This window comes from Malus domestica, chromosome 03 (genome assembly GCF_042453785.1).
Source record: "Malus domestica chromosome 03, GDT2T_hap1".
NCBI lineage: Eukaryota > Viridiplantae > Streptophyta > Magnoliopsida > Rosales > Rosaceae > Malus > Malus domestica.
In genome coordinates this window covers 27,133,801-27,159,491 of record NC_091663.1, presented here as the reverse complement: position 1 = coordinate 27,159,491, position 25,691 = coordinate 27,133,801, and the positions used below count along the sequence as shown (strand labels likewise).

General features: G+C 37.6%; 2 protein-coding genes across 3 annotated transcripts; one reads left to right on the top strand and one right to left on the bottom strand.

The window, feature by feature from the left end:
* Positions 1–7,914: 7,914 nt before the first annotated feature.
* On the bottom strand, positions 7,915–21,351 carry LOC103428852 (uncharacterized). Of its 2 annotated transcripts, none has more exons than XM_008366982.4 (14): positions 21,225–21,351; positions 20,030–21,125; positions 19,187–19,931; positions 18,073–18,568; positions 17,409–17,560; positions 13,898–17,332; positions 13,576–13,788; positions 12,776–12,979; positions 12,465–12,668; positions 11,148–11,306; positions 10,287–10,637; positions 9,755–10,190; positions 8,836–8,920; positions 7,915–8,516 (listed from the first exon to the last, which is right to left on the bottom strand). In XM_008366982.4, the coding sequence occupies exons 1-14, from the start codon at positions 21,253–21,255 to the stop codon at positions 8,312–8,314; spliced, it is 7,812 nt and encodes a 2,603-aa protein (XP_008365204.3). In that variant the 5' UTR covers positions 21,256–21,351; the 3' UTR covers positions 7,915–8,311. The 2 variants fall into 2 exon arrangements, with proteins under 2 accessions (XP_008365204.3, XP_008365212.3); XM_008366990.4 differs by having other exon boundaries at positions 19,187–19,908; positions 21,225–21,272.
* A 115-nt stretch (positions 21,352–21,466) lies between these two features.
* On the top strand, positions 21,467–25,596 carry LOC103428844 (polyadenylate-binding protein RBP45C-like). The gene is made up of 7 exons (XM_008366971.4): positions 21,467–21,881; positions 22,275–22,752; positions 24,529–24,584; positions 24,661–24,791; positions 24,910–25,006; positions 25,098–25,280; positions 25,371–25,596. The coding sequence occupies exons 1-7, from the start codon at positions 21,603–21,605 to the stop codon at positions 25,371–25,373; spliced, it is 1,227 nt and encodes a 408-aa protein (XP_008365193.1). The 5' UTR covers positions 21,467–21,602; the 3' UTR covers positions 25,374–25,596.
* Positions 25,597–25,691: the final 95 nt, after the last annotated feature.

The following is a 25,691-nucleotide window of genomic DNA, read 5'->3' as shown; positions in this document are numbered from 1 at the left end:
TCGAAATATAAATATCAGACTTGATGTAATATATTGATATTTTAATTTCTAAGGTCCTCCTTGATCAGACCATAAAAGTCTGCTTTATGCTTCAACCGAAGCCCTCCAAAACTATTAAAAGAATGAAGAATAACGACTGAAACCTTATGTCCAAAACCCAGTCAGTTCTAGCATGATGACTGGTGTAACTGTATCAGAACACCTTAGTTTTCTACTCTTAATGAAAACAGTATCTGAAAACATTCTTCATATCATCTTGTAAATGCTTGTGACTTTAAAGCATTAACTTTACTTTTTACTTCATAGCTGCATTCAAACAGCCACACAAATATATAAAACAATCAACAAGTTCATAATAAAAATAACTGAAAATGCTTCAAACTTTATAATCCAAACTCACGAACCAACCAAAACTAATAGTTTTAGTGACTTAACTCTAGAATCAATGCAAGGGAACTAACTAAAATAAATTAATCTCCCACTAATTCAGTGCATCAAAATCGAAAACTAAGCCCATGTTTTTCACATGCACATGGAACGCTGCATTAGGAAGAGCTTTGTTAAGTGGATCCGCCAACATTGACTTAGTATCAATGTAATCAATTTTAATATGCTGCTTCTTGACTTCCTTGCGAATCATCTTATACTTGAGATCCAAATGTCTAGTTCCATTAGACCTTTTGTTGTTCCGAGCATGGAAAACAGCAGCTTTGTTATCGCACCATAACTGAATTGGCCTAGCAATCGATTCGACAACATTCATGCTAGATATGAAGTTCTTCAACCACACAGCTTGTGAAGTGGCTTCATAACAAGCTACATATTCAGCCTGCATTGTAGATGTTGCAACTTCCCCTTGTTTTGCACTTTTCCAAGACACTGCTCCCCCAGCGAGCATGAAAACGTAGCTGGAAGTAGACTTGAGAGAATCTGCACACCCCGCAAAATCCGAATCCGAGTAGCCAATCAACTCGAGATTATTGGTCCTTCTATAGCAGAGTTTATAAGTCTTAGTCCTTTTCAAATATCTCATTACTCTCTTTGCAGCCATCCAATGAGCAAAACCTGGATTAGATTGATATCTAGACAAAACACCAATTGCTTGAGCGATGTCGGGTCTAGTGCACACTTGTGCGTACATGAGGCTGCCAATAAGAGAAGCATAGGGTCTTCCAGCCATCTCTACCCTTTCAGTTTCAGTTTTAGGGCATTGGGATTTACTTAGCTTATCTGCCTTTGCCATGGGAATGTCACAACCATTGCAATCCTGCATCTCAAACCTTTTCAAAACTCGTTCAACATAAGCCTTTTGAGATAAGCCAAGTATTTTATTCTTCCTATCTCTAGTAATTTCTATCCCCAAGACGTAAGAAGCCTCTCCCATATCCTTCATCTCAAATCTATTAGACAAGAAAAGCTTTGTCTCATGGAGTAGGGTAAGATTTGTGCTAGCTAGCAAGATATCATCTACATAAAGTACCAAGATCACAAAATGCCTCCCACTGAATTTTAGATATATGCACTCATCAGACGGGTTCTCAATGAAACCATAATCTTGTATAACTTGATCAAACTTCAAGTACCATTGTCTTGAGGCTTGTTTCAAACCATAAATGGATTTCTTGAGCTTACACACTAAATTCTCTCTCCCTTCTTGAATGAACCCTTCCGGTTGCTTCATGAAAATTTCTTCATCCAAATCACCATTCAAGAATGCAGTTTTTACATCCATTTGGTGTAGAAACAAGTCGAAGTGAGCTACAAGTGCCATTATGACCCTAAATGAATCTTTGGTAGAAACGGGAGAAAATGTCTCATTGTAGTCAATTCCTTCCTTTTGAGTGAACCCTTTGGCTACTAATCTAGCCTTATATCGCTCTATATCTCCCTTAGAATCTCTTTTGGTTTTGAATACCCACTTACATCCTATAGCCTTGCACCCCTTTGGTAATTGTACTAGCTCCCAAACTCCATTCTTACTCATTGATTCAAGCTCAGACTTCATGGCTTTCAACCACTCTTCATTTTGAGAACTAGTCACGGCCTCCTTGAATGTAATTGGATCATCAACCTCTCCTAGATTAAATTCAGATTCTTGTAGATAACAAATAAAATCATCCGATATTGCATGCCTTCTAATTCTTTGGGATTTTCTTAAAAGGACTTGGTTTTGGTCATCGGTATTACTAGCAGGGACTATGGGCTCACTCACTTGGATTGGTATATCATGGTGATCATGTACAATTTCTTGCTGCTCACTTTCCACGTGAGCATTAAGAGATGGACTTTCATCACTTGCTGCCATGGTAGAGTTAACCACAACATCTTCTTGTACAACAGGTCCTTGTTCATTATTTAATTCCTTTTCCTCTTCAAAGCTAAAGCTTTCAACCTCTAAATCACCAACCGACTCTTCTATAAACTTAGCTCTCCCAGTTTCAATAATTCTTGTGGTGTGATTTGGACAATAAAACCGATAACCTTTGCTCCTTTCGGGATATCCAATGAAAAAACAACTAATGGTTCTTGGGTCTAACTTTTTCTCCAATGGATTATAAGCTCTTGCTTCTGCCTTGCAACCCCAAACTTTTAGATGAAATACACTCGGTTTCTTCTTGTACCATAATTCATATGGAGTGCTTGGAACAGATTTGCTAGGAGCTCTATTTAAGATGTAGTTTGCTGTCTTTATAGCATCACCCCACAAAAACATTGGCAACTTTGTGCAGCATATCATACTCCTCACCATATCTTTAAGAGTTCTATTTCGTCTTTCCGAAACTCTGTTCTGTTCAGGTGTTCCAGGATTAGTGTACTGTGCTACAATGCCATTCTTTTCCAAAAACAGTGCAAAAGGTCCAGGACGACGGCCAGCTTCATCATACTTGCCATAGTATTCCCCGCCTCTATCGGATCTAACAACTTTGATCTTTAAGTCCAATTTGTTTTCCACTTCAGCTTTATATATTTTAAAAGCTTCAAAAGCAGCAGATTTTTCAGCCAAAAGATATAAGTAGCCATACCTTGAATAGTCATCAATGAAGGTGATGAAATATTTAAAACCATCATGTGTTGGTGTGGGAAACGGACCGCAAATGTCGGTGTGAATAAGTTCCAGCAGATTTTGGCTTCTAATTGCACCCTTCTTTTTGGTGTTAACCATTTTTCCTTTTATACATTCAACACAAACATCCATGTCTTGATAATCAAGTGGTGGCAAAATTTCAGTTTTTGTTAAAGTTTGCATTCGTTCCTTTGATATATGTCCTAACCGTTTGTGCCATAACTTGGATGAAGTTTCATTGGTTGAAATCCTTCTCTTAACTCCTACGGTGTTCATGGAGACAAATGGAACCTTGCAATTTAGTTTAAATAAACCATCAACAAATAGACCACTTCCAACGAAATTCAACTTGTGATTAATATCGAAGCCATCTTCATTAAAACTAGGAAAAATTTTATTCTTGATGAGTTTGCCAACGGAAACCAAATTCCTTCTCATTGAAGGTACATAAATAACATCTTCTAAATCTAAAACAAAACCAGAATCCAAAACAAGTCGAACTACTCCAATGAACTCCACCGGTACTCTTTCTCCATTGCCTACGAACACGCTTACTTCATCCTTGTTTGGCACCCTCTTGCTTATGAACCCCTGCAAGGTATTTGTAATTCACAAGTGGTGAACAGATTTCAAACACCATGACCTCGCTTGACCAAGATTCCATCACCCATCAATCGCTTTAATGCCCTAAGCCCCTCGGGTTAGTAGGGGCACCCCACCCTTACGAGCGGGTAGCAAACAAACAAAACAAGTCGAACTACTCCAATGAACTCCACCGGTACTCTTTCTCCATTGCCTACGAACACGCTTACTTCATCCTTGTTTGGCACCCTCTTGCTTATGAACCCCTGCAAGGTATTTGTAATATGCACAGAAGCACCACTATCAAGCCACCATGTATCAGAAGGAACATCAACCAAACTAGTTTCAAAGCAAACAAACACAATGTTCTTACCTTTAGCCTTTTGTTTCTCCAACCAACGCCTATACTTTGGGCAATCCTTTTTCAAATGTCCGGCAAATTTCTTACAGAAAAAACACTTCAAACCATTTGGCTTGTTTGCTGCCTTGAAGTTGTTAGACCCTTTAGGTTTGTAGGAGGGGTTTTTGGAAATTTCTTTGACTGAATTCTTAGCATGGGTGTGGACTAAATTAGCGACCTTGCTCTTGTCATGTCTTATGTTCTGCTCTTCATGAACACAAATAGCTATAAGCTCATTGAGATCCCACTTTTCCTTTTGAGCATTATAGGTGCTTTTCAGTTGAGAGTACTCCGAAGGCAAAGAGTTGAGAGCCACATGAACCAAGAATGGATCACTAATTGCAACATCCAAAGCATTTAACTTAGTAGCAATATCAATCAGCCCCAATATGTGCTCCCTCACACTTCCATCGACAAACTTGGTTGTCATCAATGAGTTCATAAGGTTTCCGGTTTCAGCTTTGTCGGATTCCTTGAACTTAGCTTCAATTGATGCCAAAAATTCCTTAGCACTATCCGTATCAGAAATACCACCTCTCACAGTGTCAGACATTGCCCTTTTCATAATGAGAATTGCCATCCTATTTGCCTTATGCCACTTTTCATACTTGTTTTTAATCTTAGTCGAGTCGTCCTCTTCAGGAACATCTGGTTCTTCCTCTCTCAAAGCAACATCTAAGTCCATGAGACCTAGAATAATCTCTATGTCTTGCTTCCACTTTTTATAGTTGGTCCCAGTTAAAGCTTGGATTGAATTGAAATTCAAAGAAGCATTGACAGCTGAAGATTTAAACAAACAATACATACTTAATCCCCATAAACTTCAAAACATAATTAACTTACACCTACGGGCAAGAAAGTTAATATGTACGTGGCACTAAAATACATAGTTATAAGAATTACTTTCATGAAAAATTTTCCACACTTACGAGCAAGAAGAAAACCTTCCACAAATTCTTACAGTATATATTCCATACCATGCTATTGTCTAATTGAACCAATTATAATAATCCACACTTACGAGCAAGAAGATTATCGTAATCGTTATAATTAAAACAACACAATTTGATCAATAAGACTTTGGATTTAGAGACCACTCAAATCAATTAAGCCGCTACGGCTTGCTTAATCGATATCAACCAAGTGATACCTAAAAACTTGATCATATATTACTTTATGCATGTCAGATTATTAATCTTTATATCAGACATGTCTTTCTAGAACCTGGAAACAATCCATCATGCAAATATATGTCCAGTTTCAATGTCTTTCAATTAGTCCTTATATTGGCAATACGTTAATTAACACGGCATCCATGCACAACAATATAATAATGTAAACCCATCATCCACTTTGAATGCCAGATAATTGAAAAACATAACGGCCATCATGCGTAATTATTTTAAGGCAAAAAACTGAACCAGAAAACTATAAACTATAACATGATGAACGACAGAAAAGGAACTTTACCAAGTTTTCTAATTTAATTTTCTTTTAAGGTCCTAATCATACAAGCTACGCTCTGATACCACATGTAAAACTTTATTAGCCTATATAGATTAAAACACATATAAGTAACTAACCTGGAGACGCCATGCGTGAAACCTTGGTGTGCAAAGAGTCTTCTACGTTGTACTGATCCTTAGCAATCAAACCGTATGGGAGTTTTAGAATATTGCGCATATCAGCAAACGCAGGGACCTTCACTTATATAGACATATTAACCTAAGAGGCTTAGCCCATCATTGAGACCTAATAGGTAACTGAATATGTCTATATCTCCTTAACCAATCAGGATTAGGAACCCCTTTAGCAAGAATAACAACTTAATATTACATTCCTTTTGCAACCGGTAAAGTCCAAGTTAATTCCCTAATCCTATAACTTGATCCTCAAGTAACGTACAATGATTGTGAGACCACAAAACCTTGTGAGAACCGGATTTTACTCCAACATAAAATACTAAAAATTTTGAGTAGAAATTCCTACTCGTCTTTGAGTTGTTCAATGCATAATGACACTGGTTTGATTTGGAAATGTACAAGGCCCAAACCCCACCAGTACTGGTCCCTGATGCTTGATTTTATAGATTTGGAAAGGTCCAATTATTAATTGTAGAGAGGACAATACTTGCACCGATTCCATCGGCTACACGACCTTTTCAGCAATTTTTGCAATTTTCGTATTTAGTTCACTTCTTTTATTTCGTTCTTTTCTGTCTTTGTTGATCACTCTTGTTGTTTTCTGCATTGAAAAGTCACCACCATGAAAGATTATTTAGAGTCGGACATTGCAGCCAGTCAAGTCCTTGTCCTTGTTCCAATGACTGAGATATGATCGACACTCTTAATTGAATGGCGTTTTGTTTGTTGATAATTTGATTTGATCTATGATCAGTGCATGAACTTGATTATATTCTGATTTGTACATGAAATGGATGCATTCAAACTCAGGTGCAAAAAGAAACATATCTCCTAATTTTTACTATTTCCTAATATATGGCTCAATTGGAGCTTTGTTCTCTAAACTAAAGATTCATGAGTATTGGTTACTGTTATAATGGGGACTGCATGTGTAGCACTGATTCTTAGATTGTGTTGGATTGTGGAGCAATGATTCTTTTCAGTAACACTATTTAGAATTTCATTCAAAATAAAAGATTTAAAGAGGCAAGAATGGGACAGAATACTAAACGAAGCTATCCAACAAAATTTTTGCTACGCATTGTTAAAGTTTAAGGACAAAGACTGATTATGAATTTTTAGTTGTGGTATCAAACCTTCAATTAACACTTTACAATCCTCTTGACACATGCCTTGGCTCTTTTATTGTTTTACTTGTTTTTGGTATTATTGTTTTTATTAAATTAATCACGCCCAGCCCCACTATGTGAACTTATTTTTTTGTGATTTTTTTTTTTTTAAATTTTGAACTCCTAAAGTGAGAAGAATAATTTGAGTATTATAAAAACTTAAGGGCCTGTTTGGTATCATATTTGAAATTTTTTATCATTTCTCAAAACATTTTTTAAGAACATTTCTTGAAAACAGTTTTCTTGAAGACTCAAAAACTTGATTGGTTTCCAATTTAAAATTTTTAAATCTTACGACTTAAACTATAACAAAATGATCTAAAAAGAGGGGGTAGCAAGAGATGTAGAAAGAGGAGAGAGGAAGAAAGAAAGTAAGAGATGATTTAAGGAAAAAGAAAGAAGAGAGAGAATCAGACGAGATAAAGAGGAAGATAAGTGAAAAAAAGAACCTAAAGAATGAAGATAGAAAATTGGAGGAGAGACGAAAAAGATAAAAAAAAAAAAAAAAAAGAGGAGAGAGAAAGAAGAAAAGAGAAATAGATTTGGAGTGAGAGGGGATGAGGAAGAAAAAAAAAAGAGTTTAAATTTAAAAACTCTAAAAACTCAATTTTTATGTTTTTAGAGAATAGACTATATTTTTTAGTTGGTCTTGAGTTCAGTTTTTGAAAATAGTCCTACCAAACAAGTTTTTAAAGCCTAAAACTTGAAAATTGTTTTTGAGTTTAAAAGGTTGGATTCAAGTACACTACCAAACAGGCCCTAAACCTTTTTGCCTTCTCCCTTTATATATACAGATAAAATGATCATTTTAGTTAATTTTTCAAATAAAAATGGGGAATTGGCTCAAAATGATGAAAAGACAAATTCCAGTCGCTAAAATCACTTTTTAAAAATTTTAATCGATACATCAACATTTAATGAATAATGTCGTCAACATTTGATCAATATATCGCCATTATGATTCTGATCGTTGTAAAATCCTCGTTTCAAAAAAAAATTATAATAAAAATCTCATACCTTAACCATAACTTCAAGGGAAGAATACATTCAGATCCCTTTGGAAAAAACATAGGATTTATTTCGCGCTCCCTTCAATTTCGTGAACCAAACAGAGCCCAAGTCAAAAGTAATCACGTATGGAATTCATGCCGACAACCTCAACATGTGATGTGTGCACAAAGACTTTAAACAAAGCCATCCATAATGTCACAGCAAAGCTACCCTACTGCAAATAGCATGTTTAGTGAATCCCTTCATTAAGAATCTAACCACTAAACCAACTACAGGACATCACAATCTCTGATCAATCTTCCAGCTCCGACACAACGATTCTCACTGTTATCTGGCACCATCAGCATTCAGCTTGAGAGTACTTGGAGGAGGCAGATGCCGAGCAGGACAAGAGGGGAGCCTCAGCAAGTAAATCCTGGGATCTAGGATGCTTTAATTAGCATTACTCAGTCTGCATAATACTTCTTTCCCATTCAAATGCACCAAACCTATCTACATCGTATGTTGACGAGACTAGCAATTCTGATGGTCGTTTGCCTAGCACATTTGAAACTATATCCAAAAGAGAGTGACAAGCATGGAGTTCCTCCATCTTCTGTGAACCAGTTTGTTCCTGCGTAAGATCCTTCCACGGCTGGTAAAATGCCCTGTACAAATTGTATAGCCACCACAAGTTAGATGTCGAACAGGTACATAGCAGTGGAGTTGGTCAACAAAACATCAAATATCAGACAGATTTTTAAACAAATTTTATCAAACTGACAGTGTCAGCTTAGTAATATTTTTTCATCATATAGGGTTTCCCAAGTAAACAAAAAGATAACTTATACCCGTATCCTGGAGAAGTCTAAACACTAGCAAATGCAATCAAACTTGATCAATTTCCCAATCCCAATGATCTCAATAAAACATTACGAAATATTAATAGGAAAGGACAAAAAGAGGGTGGAGAACGGTATATATTACCATCTCCAAGAGAGATTTGCTTCAGCAGGGCAACCTATCTTCGACCACAATGATTTCACAACACTTTCATTTTTACAAAAGAACCCTGAACCAGAATATAAAACGGCTGTCAGAGAAAGAGCATAAACATGCAAATGCATTTGATTTTGAGTGCATTGTAAACACCAGTTGAGAAAATGATTTTGAATGATCAAATCATCTTTACTATCCTATGTAATATGTCTAGATCCAAAGCAGCTCACCACTTTCATTCTTTCTGTTTCTATAACAACCTAGAACAAAGCCACATAAAATACACACCATACCTCCGCAACCAATCGATGAGCTTGTTCATGACCAAATACACACAAAACTACGAAGTAAGTCTACATAACTGGAAGTTCACCTATGTGCTCTCAATTGTTCTTACTGAACATCTGAAAAATAGCTGAAAGGACATTTCCTTGACCTGAGACATTGGGAAAAAGTGGTAGCTCTCTCACAAAATCAACCTAATGTCTCACCAGCAGACACATCCATAATGACTATACCAGGGCCAACTCAAGCCCAGTTTGGTACAGTTTTTGACAGAAGATTTGGTTTCCGGGAAATTTTTTTTTCCCCCAAAATTGTTCGGTAAAAAGAATTTGGCCCAAAGCTAAAGGCCCGCGAATTTGTTTTGAGAAAGCTGGTCCAACCCGCTTTTAGGCACTTTGCCTGAAAGGGTATCCAGGGAGAGCATGCCATAGGATCAGTTGAGCATTCTCATTCATTATTATTCCCTGCTTAAATACCATATTGAGTTTCTAAATTAACATTAAGCCTGGGTTACCCCAAATACAGGAAGTCGACCAGTTTTTAATCCAACAATGTATGTTGCCACTCAAACACTCAACTGTAACAATCCAAATGCATAACTAATCTGATGAAAACATGATACCTGTGAAAACCGAGCCATCGTAAAGCAAAAGACTAAGGGCAGCTGCAACTGATGGTAGCATTTGGTGATTTGTGCCTGCAAGCTGTTGAAGGAAAAGAATTGCAGAAGCTAAAATCTCCTCACAACCATATCTGCTTTTGCTCTTTCTTTCAGATGCACTTTCAACAAGCTCCATTAAAGTCTGAAGAGTTTTTAAATTTAACCTCTTTGAAACCTCGGGGTCCAAATCATTGGATTTCCAATCAAGCTTCCCAAGAATTACAGAAGCAGTGAGCCAACGTAGAAGTTTTGATATCAAAGAATTCTCATACAGCTCTTCCTCTGGAATACTAGTTAAACATAGGTGAGATTCTTTAGGCTGACGCATCTTTGCAAAGTCTGCTTCCAAAGCAGCAGAAACTGCCCACACAATAAAACTTGAAATCTGTTCACGGCTCTGAAAAATAATTATAGCAAGTTTTCAGCTTTTTTGGTATAAACAATACAGTGAAGACTAATATTGTATAGTGTATGAGAGAGAGAGAGAGAATACCAAACAAAATATGTCCACTGGAGGTGCACTCATAAGTATAGCTTTAAGAGCAAGCTCTACTGTACCACAAGATCTTGCATTATCACATATCTTAACAGCCTTATATATGTTATATGAACCCTCAACGGATAGAACAAAATGTGGCTGATATATCCTTCTCTTCTGGGAGATCTTTAGTGTTAATATTATTGCTCGCAGAATTGGATTGACAGCAGCAACGTTATCCTTTATCAGTGTCATATCACTGATAAGAAATTTGAAGAGATGAGATGCAAGTTCCATAAGCTGCTCAAGGGCATATTGTTGCAACCACTCATTGATTTTTCCCAAAGAAATAACATCATTGACGACCTGAAAACCAAGAACACAGGAAGTAAGCAGGGAGTAAAAGATACACTTACATTATTCTTTGGAAGACTCACTGGGAGGTTAATAATTGACAAATAGTTAATATACTGACCAATTAAAATATCTCATTCCTTACAATGCCATGACAATGTATGGGAGGTGGTATATATGATTGCCTGCTCCTTCGAATTCTTATTTTTATTTTTTGATATGTAACACTCCAAAAAATAAAAAATAAACAGCACAAGGGAGAAGTTGTTCACAAGTGTAGTTAGAGGATGATAGTGAAAATATGAACTCAGACTGTTAAGCAAAGCTAACCAACATAACATTACATGGACATGCATACATTGCTATTATGACACTTCTAGTTACGGTTCACAGTACAGATGGCAGATTTCAATTGACATCACACCAGACACCCCAATTATTATGCATTGACATGAACAAAAAACTTCAGGGGACGGGGAATATAGAATCTCAAAGAAAGAAGCAAACAATTTCAGTAAATACCTCTGATACCACACCCAACTGCAACAAGAACAAACTTTTTCCATCTCTAAAATGCCGTTCACCCAATACTGAGAGAACAGATGATAACCACGAAAAAAGACCACATTTTTCAACCAGATGACGAGCCATCTTGTGTAATTTAACTGCCTTCTTGACCACCTGCATAAAAATAAGTCAAAAGCAACCGTATCACACTAAGAAGACTCAAGTTTTCTAAATTAGAGCAAAAGATACAGGTGCATCACCAAAAAAAAAAAAAAAAATCGCAAACTGAAATCTAACTCATTTCTTTAGAATCCCTTATTGTCAGTTTATAGACACCTCAATCTACCAGGCCTAGCTCGTGTGTTACAGCGACAACATTCATTCAAAGACAAATAGTTTTTAACGTAAATAGGGCATGTAGTTCCAATCAACAATGCCCTTGTCCTTGTATTTGATTAGCTGATTGAAAATTATTTGATTCTACTATGTATCCACGTATTCTTGTCCACGTGTGTATTAAAACCATATGTCAAACCTAATTACATTTTATCTCCTATACTATGGGCTTTTGTTTCACTTTGGTACCCAAGTATCACAACATTACAATGTACACCCTACTGTTTGCACAGCGTGGCAATTTTAGCCTTCGGTTGGCCTTCAATGAAGTTTTCCATTACTTGCCTGTGTGGCACATGTGAGCCCCATTCTGTGCTGAAACGGACCACACAGTTATGCCATGTGAAAGCAACTTTAAAAGCCATCTGACATGTTACATATAAAAAATAAAAAAAAGTAGAAGTAAAATACAAATAAAAAAATTTCAAGAGGGAAAATTGTGACATTTCAAGATACATTATCGAGTATCCTCTTGAGACATTAAACAAACATTTGAACAACTGCAACCCAAGGAAAGTGAATCCTCATTTTTGTCCCTTGGGAAATCAATCCAAATTTCACGTCAACACAAGTCAGAAAGTTATGTTGTAAATCCAAATTATTTGCATCCAACTTTAATGCACTCGCTCTTGGCCCAGGAGAAACAAACAACAGAACAGTTTCAGATGATGACAACTTCTTCATTTCAATTTAGATTTTTGAGATAAAAAAAACCACTTAGGGATGATAACAAGATACTGAAAAGAAAGCTTCTTTTGATTTCTTTTCTGCCAACAATGTCAAATCAAGGTACTTTTTATTTTTTAGGAAAGAAATGGTTTCACTTATGAAACAAAGACAGTCAATGCAAAAGTATGGACAGAAGCAAACACCCGAAATTACAGCGAGCTTACAAGTTCCCTGAAGAATTAATTGTTTTCTTAAAAGAAAAGTTACCTGAAGAATTAGTTCCTTGGATTCATCATCCGAAATTGGAGAGACATAGAAACTCATCAGAGCCTCAAGAACCGAGTTGTTCATATAAATTTGAGCATCCTCATCAAAATTCAGCCCCGCATATACTAAGCGAAGTATCCACAACCTTTCTGCTTTGAAATTGATAGAGGAGCTCCAAAAAAAATTGCTAAAGAAAAGTATATTCTGCAATTAAAAAAAAAAAGAAATTAAGACCAAAATGTTTATAAATGACTCATACAGATCTGAATGTGAAAAGAAAAACTAATGTACCAAGTTCTTGGAACTCATACCTTGACATTCAACCTGGACGATCTCATCAAAAGCGTTGTTAAGGCTGTGTAATGCTCATGTGAAGGATCTAATAAAATGAGGGATGTCTCTGCAGCAAAAATAGAATTTACAGAAGGGATTCTCTGCCATGGTTCTTCTATAGCATTTTGCACATAAGTCAACAGAAGTTGAATTTGCTTGACACCCTTCCTCTTTTGACATCTCTGTGAAGGGTAGTAGAACTTTGATTAACAAACAGCTTAAACAAAATACGCCGAAAGGAATATCATAACCAAAGTAACATTAATTTTTCGGGTGTGTGAGAAAACGGACAAAAATTATCAAGGGATGTGTAAGAAGTAAAATGGGGTGTGTGGATACATACCCCTAATTTTTTTCTAAATGGATCATCAGACCCTGCGTAAAGCGGGAGCCTTGTGCACTGGGTACGATCATCAGTCATAAATATCAACATACCAATATACTGTGCATGCAATAATATCTAGTACTTCAACAAATAGAAATTCTAGAAGATTGAGAATTCTAGCTAAGAAACAGTAATTAAAAGCTCTTTGGTTAATGTAAGACTCAAGTGCTAATGTGCTAAAATATGACTTTCCAGTATTGAAGAGGACTGATATTGTTGTAACTAACATTATATTTTCTATGGTTAACACTAAATATATGAGAAATTAGGAAAGTGCACAAGCATAATAGATATGTATTTCACTTCTATTACACACACACACACAATTTATGACACGCCCGCATGCACAGAAAGCATTTACAGAGCCAGAAACAATTTAGAAAACAGCATTACCTCCAATGTGTTCTTAAATCTTCCAAGAGTGTCATAACCCAACCTTCTTATTCTGTCGTCAGGAGATGACATACTCATAAATGCAATAGCTAGCAAGCCTAAACCCGCAAACTCCAAGGGTTCAATATAACCCTCGGAGAGGCTATGAATAGAGAAGCGCAAGATGAAAATAGGATTATATCGTTGCATATATTCACCATCAGGAGAATGCAACTGCATAAAATGTCGAAATTGGATGAGAACTATCACAATAAGCACATATCCAAAGTCTCAGCTCAAACAAAATTATATTCATCATTATTTCACAAGTAAAGAGACTTACCAAAAGACCATTACCAAAATTATCTGTTTGAAACTTGTTCAAGCATAGTAGTTCTTCAGATGCCACTCTATCATAAGGAAAGTATAGCACGGTGGAAGCACAGATTTTGGGGTCAACAACAAGATTTTCTCTAAATTGACTTCTACGGCGTTCTTTTACTGCTTCAGTATCAGTCAAGACATCATCAGACATATTCCTTTCCAGAGTCCGTTCTTTTTCTATCTTTAACACGGCACTGCCCCACAAGTGATCCATTCCAGCAACATTGGCAGGCTTTGAACCATCAAGACACTCAATTGTGCGTATCAAGTTGTATATCTCCACATCAATTTCACTAAGTGTCGCACCATAAGAAGACAGAAGCAGTAAATGCAGTTCCTTTAGATTTATGCATATATCTTTACCAAAGTCAAAACCATGTTGATGTTCCTTGATTGGAAAGAGCATCCGTAGTAACTTGACAACCTCCAACTGTCTTGCATACAGATCTGCTGTTTCCAGATTGCACTTGTGATCAATTATACTTTGGTTAGCGGAAGGGACAACAAGCGATCTTAGAATGCCAGGCATAGGCCTGGAAAATGCACCAAAAATGAAACCCTCAGATGATCTGTATTCTGAGCGAACTGTTGGCGCAAATTGAGAATGGGCAAGTAGAAGCTGAAGATAGGGAACATGTGAAAATTTTCCCTCTGACAGCACACTTAGGAGATCTCGGATGGATTTTAAAGTTGTTGGATCTTCAAACCTATATAGAAGTGCTGATTTTGTCAATTGCTCTAGGAAAGGGATAGACTGTAATTGAATAAGACCATCAGACATCTCTCCGGTCAGTTCAAGAATGTTCATCAATATGAGAGCTTCAAAGCATCTCCACAAGGAAGTATCTGTGCTTGTTTCCTTTTGAGAACTATCTTCAACTGAAGGGACTCTTTTAACAATCCATTGCCAGATACCCACCAATATGTTCATAAACTGCATTCTTGAAGAATCCAATTTTTTAGATGCAATGTCCAAAGGATTGTCTTTCACGTCACTGCCTGCTTCATTTGACCGACTACCTTTTGGGAATAATAAAACCTTACCAAAAGATATCTTTGCAAAAAATTTATTTACAAGGTTTAATGATTCATTGAGTGATTGAGAAGCCAATCCACCAATATCACAACCTACCAGCTCATCCTGTGACACAGAAGGTGGGAAAATAGAATTAAAAAGCTGGAACCGGTTCTTCATTTTCATTGCATCTTCATTCAAACTGAAGTGATAACGCAACATACAAATTGTTTTTCCAAGAAGACTATCATCAATCAGACTGAGAAGTTCTTGAGCAGATGATGGCAAAAACTCTCCAAATTCTTCCTGAAACACATCTCTAGACACAAAACTCTTCCACTGAAGGAAACCATTCAAAATAATCCTTGAATAAAAAGTTGGTATATATCTAAAATGCTCAAAAGACAACCTTCCAAATTTCAAGGAAGCTGAATTCAAGTACAACAAAGCAGCAGGCAGAAGCATGATACAGTCCTCATCTGAAAGAGAAGAGACACAAAGCTCTTCCATCACATTGCCTTCACGTTGAAAATCTCTATATTTGTTCACAAAACACGAAAATAAGTGCCCAAAGGTAGACAAATGCAGGGAACTCATATCAGTAAGAAGAGACAATAATCTAGCTTTCATCTTGCTGGTTCTGTAAATGCAATGGGAAACAATTTCTACAGGGGTGGTTGCTATAACTCTCGACAATATTATATGTAATGGATGAAGATTACATTGCTGCTTGAATTTCTGTCTGCATACAGCATTTATAGCTTCCAGCAAGCATATATCCACAACTTCTGTTTTAAAATGCAAGGAAAACTTGCATATTTTAAGATAGATTTCCTCAATAATGTCACTGTTGAATTTGTTCTCTTCCATTTTCCAAAATATATCATATGATTTTCTCTTTGTATTTGGATGCTGCAAGAAGCTAGAAAGATTTCTGAAAGCACCACCAGCAATGCAAGATCCAAAAGAAATAGCAGATTTCTCTATGTCATCCATGTCAACTCGACTAAACATCCAATGCACCAATTCAAGAAGTTCAAAGGGGGATATAAAACGAATCAAAACATGTAAAGCATAAAAAGTTGGGAGGAAAGGCGTAAAATCCTTAGTACCAATGCATTGATCAAATTTGACCCTGACTTCATGAAATAGATTCCTTTGCAAGACGTTAAATGCTTTCACAAATTGTTTACCAGCACCTATTTCACCTTCTGCCGTAAATTGGCGGTCATTGCATAAAGTAAACAAGTAGTCACAAGTTTTTGCCAATATATCCAAGGCATGACAATCTAATCTATGAATACTCTGCCTTGATAAGCTAATCAAAGCATTTACATTGTCCGCTAGGCTACTCTTTGGTAAGTCATCACTGCATCCCAAAGGACAAGATAACAATGTTAGCATTGCAGGATGACAGATAATGATTTCAGCCACTTCTTGAACATCTTGGCTTGACAGAAGAACCGAATAGTTTTCAGAGGAATCAGAATCAGTATTCAACATCAACAGTTGAGATAACAAGTTCTCCAGTAGAACTAAACAAATCTCTGACAGTTGTTGGAAGTTGACCAAATGTCCAACTCTATGAGATGATTGTATCTGATAAAGCCAAAATAGCACAAGACGCAAATGGGAAATAAGGTGGCAATCAATTGAGCACTCAGATAGTTTAGCTACAAGCAAGTCTTGTATCTTTGAGAGGTCCGATGAAGAATGACCATCAATGCTCATAATGGCAGAGAATAAAACATGGAATGGTGCTTTCTCCAAATAGAAAGAAAAGGCAGCAGAAGCAGCTTCATTTGTATCATGATCTTGGTTAAATATCATTCCTCGAGCATAAGAAACAGGGTCAAGAGATCCACGGGCATCATCTTTTCTACCTCTGCAACAAATACTGGATAGAGCCTTTTCAAGGCCAGGAATAAATATATCAGGCCACAACTTAGAAACACTGGCTAGAAGGGTTTGTTCCTGAAAAAATATTGATGATAAGAGAGAGACGGGAATGCCAAGAAGATATTTCCAAGCTGTCATAAATGATGGAAAATTTTGTAGTATTCCCTCGGGACTTGTAGAGATAATTGAGAAAGAAAAGGCTTTGGTTATTCCAGCTATGTCACCAGCATCCCTACTGTTTTCAAATCTTTTCACTTCCTCAATTGTAATTGTTAAGGAACTATCAGCAGGCATAGCCTTATTGTGGATAGAAAGAATGCCACAAGTTTTCCGAACAGATATACTCTGTGAAAAGAGCAGCAAATTCTTTAAAGGCCTCCACTCACAGATTTTATCCCTAGCATTGTCAGCGATAGAACAGTCACCAAGTCTCTCAACCAAGACTGAGCAAATCAAGGAAGAAAGCAATCTTGCATCAACCTATCAAAATTAAATTTCACATTAGATTGCATTCAATTAGCAATCAATTCCAAGCTAAGAAATAACAGACGTGTACCTGAGTTTGCAAGAGATATTTCAGTGTGCTGCATACATATGTTGATATCATTGACTTTTCAGGCATTGTAAATGTTCCAGATCCAGAATCAAGCAACCTTAGACACTTCTGCAGTACACATATGGTAAGAGGACTGAAATGAGGTGTCACATCTGCAAAAAAATAAAAAATAGAAGGAAAATTAGCATGCAGAAATAGCCTGTAATACAGTTGAGGAACTGATACATAGCAACTACTTTCATTTAAAAAACAGAAGACATTTTCCTAAATTATTGTACAATACAAATACATATTAGGAAATATAATAAACTAGGTATTGTATAACAAACAGTTCTATCAAATTTGTGTAAAAGATCCTGCCTCCGGTAACTAATTATTCTTACATCTAATATATTTATAAATAAAGAACGAGACCTATGCAACTTGTAGAAAAAGAATACAGAAAAAAAGAAGAGATCCTACTGTAGTTGTTATACTACAATTATCTCAATGCCCACTAAAGATTTTATGATTTAAAAAAAATTCAGGCCACATCTCAACTGCATACCAGAGAGAAGTTCACTTGGAAAGTACAGGATCAAAGAACCCCCACACCAACCTCCCTCCCCAAAAGAAAATAAGAACAACGTAAGAATGCTAAACAAATGAGATGAATCACAATCACCTTTACTAGTTTCCAAAGGGCAGGTATAACGCTTAACAATATCCCAGTATTTGAACAAACTATTCCCAGTAGTAGAAACGGCATCACATAAGAATGAGATGACAACATGACACAAGCTTTGTAATACTTCCACCTCCAGTACTTCAACAGAAGATTTTCTTCTACCAAAACCCGGTAAAAACAAGAACCATGATGCAATTTCATGCTGATTTCTGTCAAAAGCACCAGTACTTAACATAGCAGCTTGTGCAAGATCATATGCTTGATCCCTTATGTCACTGATTTGTGAAAAAACTAGCAAGTTCATGAATGTCAAAAGATGTTTATACATGAGGGGTGGAGTCCTAATTGGAGTTCTACTCTTTGGGGACAATCCAACGTATTCTGTTAACAAAGACAAAAGAGAGCACTGCAGATCTGTTTCTGATGCTAAAGGGCTGCTTAGAAGATTCATAAAAAACTCAAATGATCCCTCCAAGCCAGTGGGCATTATCCGCTGCAATAGAAGAATAAAAAGGACATTGTAAGAACAACTACATAGGAGCCTTTTTGGATTGAAAGTAGAAATCAAAATCGATCCCTTAATTCCATCTGCAAGTCAGCACATCACAGTTCTTTTGATTATGAAACACATACTTTCAGACTGTTAGAAAAACAGAAAAATACACATTCACATATATATTAAATTCCAAAGGATGAGGCAAATAGTAGGAAGGATGCACCCTGTGTTACTAAATGTATCAGGGTATGTTTTCCCTCCGGCCATTAAAGCATGCCTTGGCATGAAACCATCAAGATGCTACTTGAAATGCAATAGATGTATTGGTGTTCCCACAATAGATGTGTTGGTGTTCCCAAAAGAATTATGCCTGATAGTGCTAGAAAACTGCACCCCTCACTTTAAACCAAATATGCTAAATCGGCATGTGTTAGAAAAAAGCAATAGAAAGTGAACCCTACGTTGATTAAATAAAAATGCCTCACTTTAGTTTCTAACCCTGTTTGTCATGCCCCATAAGGTCTCAATAAAAGATACAAAGAAAATGAGACTTAGAAAGTTAAACTTACAAGATAAGTTTTGAGAGCACAAAATGAAATATGAAGTTAAACTTACATGGTAAGTTTTAAGTGCATCGAGCAGCCTACAGTGGAAATACATCTCTGCATCCTTTAATGTATTAATATGTGTGGATTGAAGATCCAAACCCCAAATTTCTACCATAACATTTATAGCATCCTTGTCATTATCCAATGCATCTGCAGTGGATGTACCTGCAACTCTTTCACTGTTCTCAGGTGAAGCAACATCTGGATCAAAATTTAACCCACCTACAACAATATCTAAGTCCTTGTTCCCCACATCTGTTTTCTTTTTTTTCAAGCGTTTGGGGCTATGTTCGGGGAACTCCTCCAACTCAGCTGTCCTCTTTAAGCTTAACTGCTGACTTTTGGAGTGACTACTCAGAGACGAAAGTAGAGTCAACATAACCTGATGATCAGGGAGCAAGTTTCGAACTTCATTTTGAAATTCTTGCTTAAAAGACTCCAATACGTATACCTTCTTATTATCAGAATAACTTTGGTCTCTACGGTTTAAAACAACATGAAAGGAGTCCAGCAACTTCAGTGCTTCTAAAAGAAGCCTTAAAGATCCATGCTTCACTAGGAAATCAGAGTGAAGCAGCCCCTTATTGATTGCGGACCGGCTGAATGAACGAGGATACAAGCATTTCATGATACTCTGCACATCCACATTGTCAAACATGGCTGGATTATGAGACTGAGAGTCATGGATACCAAAAGCATGCCCACTGCGCACTGAGGAAACCAAGTTTGCTGTAAGAGTAACAACAGAAAACCTGCAAATGCTTCAGTCGCCATACAAATAAACAGGAAAACGGGACCAGTGAAAATTAAGTATTAAACAATACGATGCACTAGTATAAATAAATCTGACCAGTTATGCGACGCATAATCTTCAAGATTGTAGGGGAACTCTTCCATATATGCTGCAGCAATAGACGGTCTTCCACTAACAATAGCCAAAAGAAGATCCCTGTGGTAGCCAATCTCAGTTGCTTTAAGCTTCTTCATCAGATCCACGAGTCGCTTTGAATTACCCTTCAGACGTTTCTTCAAATCTGACATCAAACCATTACTAGAATCGTTACAAACCATAACCAAAACACTGTATGCCAATTCCGCAGAAGGCCCACCATTCTCCCTTGCACAGATGTTAACTAATTGTTCCAAAGTAGCACTCCCAAAGAGAACACTCCGAAGACTTGGGGAAACTGATGACTCTTCCACAAGAATCATGTCCCTCAATGTGGACAAAACGTAGATAACAGTTTCATCGTCATCATTCCCAATCCCGCGAAGGACACCAGAGTACATTTCCTTCTGACGTATAACCGACCTCAACAACCCCGGGGTCCCCACCTCCAGAAACGACATTGCGAACCCCACAAACGACTTCCTCAAGGACAGCTTCATTCCTTTCTCACCCTGCTTCTTTCTAAACTCACCCATCTTAAAAAAACCCTGCAGTTTGAAATCGAAATTCTTTGCAACCTCAGAAGCCAACCCCGACCCACGCCTCACAATGGAAGCCAAAAGCAAAAGAGCCGCCTTTTGGCGTTTTGCTTCTTTACTATTCAACTCCTTACACACATCCTGCAACTGTTCTTCAATAATCGACCGTGCAAACTTATCCAATGCCCGGCTAATACCCATCCTCTCCACATCATTCGGCATATACATCCCATCAGGATGACTCAAAACAACAGCAATTAGTTTAAATACACAAAACATTCCGGGTTTCCCTCGCCGGAGCTTCCAAGCACTGAGAAGCTCCGAGCACTTACCCGAATTCTTCACATAATAACGGAGCAAATCACCTCCATTATCACCTTTCAGCAACTTTATGAACTCTTTTGTAGCATGAGAACATAATTTAATTTCAACAGAGTTAAGATTATGCAGTAGCTCTTTAAGTTTAGCTTCGTGGGTCACTTTAATTGTAGGTTTAGGCATTTCTTCAAACACCGTAGCTGCAGTTCAAAAGCAAACACAGCAAAGAAAATAACTTCACAAATTTTCTCGGCAACCAAACAGAAAGTTAAAAGCTTTGAGTGCATGGGGATGCGTACCTTGATTTTCGGAGGCTGATCTTCCTTCCATTGAAACAGAGATAGTCTGGTTTGATTTGCAGTGAGGTACGGGGAATCAGGGTTTAAGAGAAAATAGGGTTTGAGCCCTGCTCAGGCCCAGGCCCGGCCCAGCGGCCCAATAGTCAACAATCTATCCCAGTTCCGTAGGATTCACAACCCAACCAATATTCGTTTGCCACGTGTCGCACCACAACATCCCGTCTATATAAACCCTCCTTACCACAAAAATATCTCTCCTTCTTCTCAGACCCAATCCGGGATTCAGGTTATCGGTTTTCCCAAACCGCGCCGCAGTCCTCCCTCCTCCTCCACGAGGACGCCTTTATCGCCGTACCCAAACACCCTCCTTTCTTCACCATGATGCAGCAACCATCAGGAGGATTGGTACCACAACAGATTCCGTCCGATCCCCAGCAGCAGTACCAGCAGCAGCCGCCGCAGCAGTGGATGATGATGCCGCCACAGCAGCAGGGGCAAGCCCCTCCGGCGCAGGCTGGGTGGCCCCAGCAGGCGCCTCAGCAGTACGCGACCACACAGAATCCCGGCCCCGATGAGATCCGCTCCCTCTGGATCGGTGACTTGCTGCAGTGGATGGACGAGGCTTATATCCTCAGCTGCTTTGGTCCCACCGGTGAGGTAATATACTCTCGCACGCGTAGGATTATTAGGATTTATTTGTGTGTGTCTGTGTGTAGGTACATCTAGGGTTTGAATTTCTGTGAATTTCCTTTAGATTAATTTACGTCGATTGGTTTTTTATTGAAGTTGTTCTACTTCAAATTTGAAATTTAGGGTTTGGTTCTAGATGTGATATGTAAAATAAAAAACCCAAACTTTTTGAAAATTTTATTTTAGTAAAACACTGCGATAAAAATATTAAACCATAGTTGCTTTGGTCAAGATTTCAACCAATTGTTGCTCTAGGGTTTGAGATGCCAATTGATATTTGCTATTAAATTCTTGGTACATGTGCTTTGTTTGCTGACCCCATTATGTTGTATTCGTTTTTGTTTTTTGAGTTGTTTGTAGGCTGTGAATGCAAAGGTTATCCGCAACAAGTTAACGGGTCTGCCAGAAGGTTATGGTTTTATTGAGTTTAGGTCTCGCGCTGCAGCTGAGCAGATCTTGCAGACATACAATGGCGCTCTTATGCCTAACACGGAGCAGAATTTCAGACTGAATTGGGCAACCCTAGGTGCTGGTGAGAGACGGCAGGATGATGGTCCAGATTTTACAGTTTTTGTCGGGGACTTGGCTGCTGATGTGACTGATTACATGCTTCAAGAAACATTTAGACAAAATTACCACTCTGTCAAGGGTGCAAAGGTTGTAACTGATAGGACCACAGGGCGATCTAAGGGATATGGTTTTGTTAGGTTTGCTGATGAAGGTGAGCAATTGCGAGCCATGACTGAGATGAACGGCCAATTTTGTTCTACTAGGCCCATGCGGATTGGGCCTGCGGCTACTAAGAAACCAGCCAGTGGTGGACAGCAATATCAGAAAGGTATGTATTCTAGTTAGTATTGCATAATGGTTTGTAATAGCCATACGAATAATTCTGCAGCTGAATTTGCTACTTCATTGCAGTTGATACTTTTCTTAGATGTTTGTTCTGTACTTGTACTTTATGAATATCTTGCACCTTATGTTAACTATGGTTTGGTAAGTTGCACTAGGGCTTTTAATTTCTATTTTCGAGGTGACGATCTCTCAAGTGTTCTAAATTTGCCGTCGTTTTGATTATTCAGTTGAAGATTGGCGGGACTTAGTCATTTCCTTCGAGTACTTTCCTTTGTAAAACTTGGGCGCATTTAATTATGTTAAAACATGCAAAAGCTTATGTAAAACTCATGTTGTCTTAAAGCAGGACACCGAGAGGCTCTCATTTTGGAGGGCCTGGAACTGATTTCAGATGAAATGATTCCACATTATTGCGTGGCCTCATTTTAGGTCAGTTATTTTGTTTATGTCAGAAGCTTCTTACTTCTTTTCTCGTGGCATTTAATGCTACTCAAGAATTACCTTTCCAGTCAGCTTTACATTTATTCCATTACCAGTCAGCTTTACATTTATTCCATTTACCAGTCAGCTTTACATTTATTCCATTTACCAGTCAGCTTTACATTTATTCCATTTACCATTCGGTTTTACATTTATTCCATTTGCCAGTCGGGTTTACATTTATTCCATTTGCCAGTCGGGTTTACATTTACTCCGTTTCCGAAGTTTATATATCCTTCTTATAATACTTCGCTTGTGTTGAAGAACCAGTGTGTTTTTTCTTTGTGGATCGGTTCCACAATGTTCTCTATGTTTGATAGGATAGAATGTGTACCCAAATTTCAGCCCTCATCTTAAGTCAGATTATAAATCTGCATCAAATGCTTAAACTATTAGTTGAAGCCGATGCACTATTGCACATATTTAATGAAAACACCATTAAATTTGGGAATAGTTATTAGCACTCCAGAAAAGACACTGCACTACTTATTTCTTTTCACTGGGGAGGAGTCCATAATGACTTTTTGGAGTGTCAATAGAAGCTCCCTTTTAATTTTTTGTGAGCTGCTTATATGGTTGCATCTTATCATCTGCCTCTCTTTGCTGTGTTTTAGGTAGAAGTGCCACTTTGTAATTTGTGGTAAAGTGGGATTCCAATATTGTATCAGGAATAGATTTATGAAGTACTCTTTCATTTAGACTTCTATGGGATGGAGTCTACTTGATCTGTCTAACTCTTTGAATAGATTTTGAGAAATCTGTTCAATTGCGTGTTTAGATTTTCATTTTTTTTAGTATCTGCTTATGTAATTTATTATGTTTGATATTCCAATTGCCTTTCTGCTTTGACCTTGATAATTTTGCCTCTTGATAATTTTGATGTTCATTGTTTCTTGTTAAAATAAAAATCCTTTTTTGTTAGAAAATCAAATTGGTAGTGTTGGGAGGTGAATGTCAGTTGGTCGGTGCATCATGTAATATGCTAACCATAACAGCTAAATGGAATGCTTCATTAAACATTGCCAGTTTGAAGTAGGAGGACATAGACCTTTAGACAAATGAGTGTATTATTAATGTATAGAAAATTTGCATGGAAGTTTGCACACAGTTCTATTTGACATGTCAACTTGACAAACTGATTCAATTTTAGATTTTGAGTTTTAGAACCATAATAGCATGGTGTAAACTGAACTATCAGTTCTTGAATGTGCGGAAAACTTTATCTGTGCTACTAATACTAGCTCGCATAAATTAGTGCTTATGTGTTTGTTATTTGCAGCTTCGTATCCAAGTACTCAAGGAAATCCAGGCGAAGCTGATCCAAATAATACAACAGTGCGTAGTTTGTTCTAATGTTGGCATTGTACATTTCTTGCTACTTGATAGTAACTCCTGAAACTTTTGAGTGCAGATATTTGTTGGGGGTCTGGATCCCAGTGTGAATGATGACATGTTGAGGCAAGTTTTTAGCCAGTTTGGTGAGCTTGTTCATGTGAAGATACCAGTAGGCAAGCGTTGTGGTTTTGTTCAATTTGCTAACAGGTAAGAGCTCAGCACTGCTGGTAGTCTTGATATAAGTTTCCTTGGTGCTCTTGCTCTTTCTTTCCTTGTAAAATACTTATCATATGCTTGTTTGTCGTGTGCATGTACTCTGCTTCAGGTCTTGTGCGGAGCAAGCATTGGGATCGTTGAATGGAACACAATTAGGAGGACAAAGTATTCGGCTTTCATGGGGCCGCAGTCCTACAAGCAAACAGGTTTTTATTTGCGACCTTATTGTTTTTTGACATTTTACTGTTCTACATACTTCATATTAACCATATATGTTGGTTGATTGGATTGGTTCAGAACCAGCCAGATCAAGCACAGTGGAATGGCGCTGGTGGTGCTGGATTTTATGGATATCCACAAGGATACGATGCATATTCATATGCACCTCCTCCTGCCCAAGACCCTGCCCTGTATTATGGAGGCTATGCTGCTGGATATGGAAACTACCAGCAGCCCGGCGCATATCAACAGCAACAGCAGGTAACTATCATCACTCGTTTAAATGCAGTTTTGTTACTTGATATCGAATTAGGCTTGTGCATGATTGCGAATTTGCTTCCACCGTTGCAGTGATTTGCAGCTGCCTGCCTCATATGTTGAAAGCTGGGGGTATCATCGAGCTGCTGTTGTATCATGTTGTGGAGTGCATATCAACTTTCAATCTTTATTTTCTTTTTCTCTTTTGTGTTCTTCCTTCCCACCCTTGATTGCCCCGAGTGAGACTCGGGAGACGATGCACTTTATGTTTGTTATTTGCAGTTTTATATATTGAGGAGCGGATATTCGTGTTTGTTTATGTTCAGGCTTATTTGCTATGTTATTTCCTTTCACTATTTCCATACTTTCACACCCTTACTGCTGCTACCTCTATAAACGCCATCGCAGCCTTCT

What these genes read in the sequence shown, in the direction of transcription:
- LOC103428852 (XM_008366982.4), bottom strand. Translation starts at nt 21,255, where the DNA reads ATGGAAGGAAGATCAGCCTCCGAAAATCAAG. An exon ending in ATTTTGGTAATGGTCTTTTG is followed by an intron (nt 13,789 to 13,897) that starts GTAAGTCTCTTT and finishes CATTTTATGCAG; the next exon opens with TTGCATTCTCCTGATGGTGA. An exon ending in GCAAATCTCTCTTGGAGATG is followed by an intron (nt 8,517 to 8,835) that starts GTAATATATACC and finishes CAATTTGTACAG; the next exon opens with GGCATTTTACCAGCCGTGGA.
- LOC103428844 (XM_008366971.4), top strand. Translation starts at nt 21,603, where the DNA reads ATGATGCAGCAACCATCAGGAGGATTGGTACCACAACAGATTCCGTCC. An exon ending in TGGACAGCAATATCAGAAAG is followed by an intron (nt 22,753 to 24,528) that starts GTATGTATTCTA and finishes TGTTATTTGCAG; the next exon opens with CTTCGTATCCAAGTACTCAA. An exon ending in TTTGTTCAATTTGCTAACAG is followed by an intron (nt 24,792 to 24,909) that starts GTAAGAGCTCAG and finishes ACTCTGCTTCAG; the next exon opens with GTCTTGTGCGGAGCAAGCAT.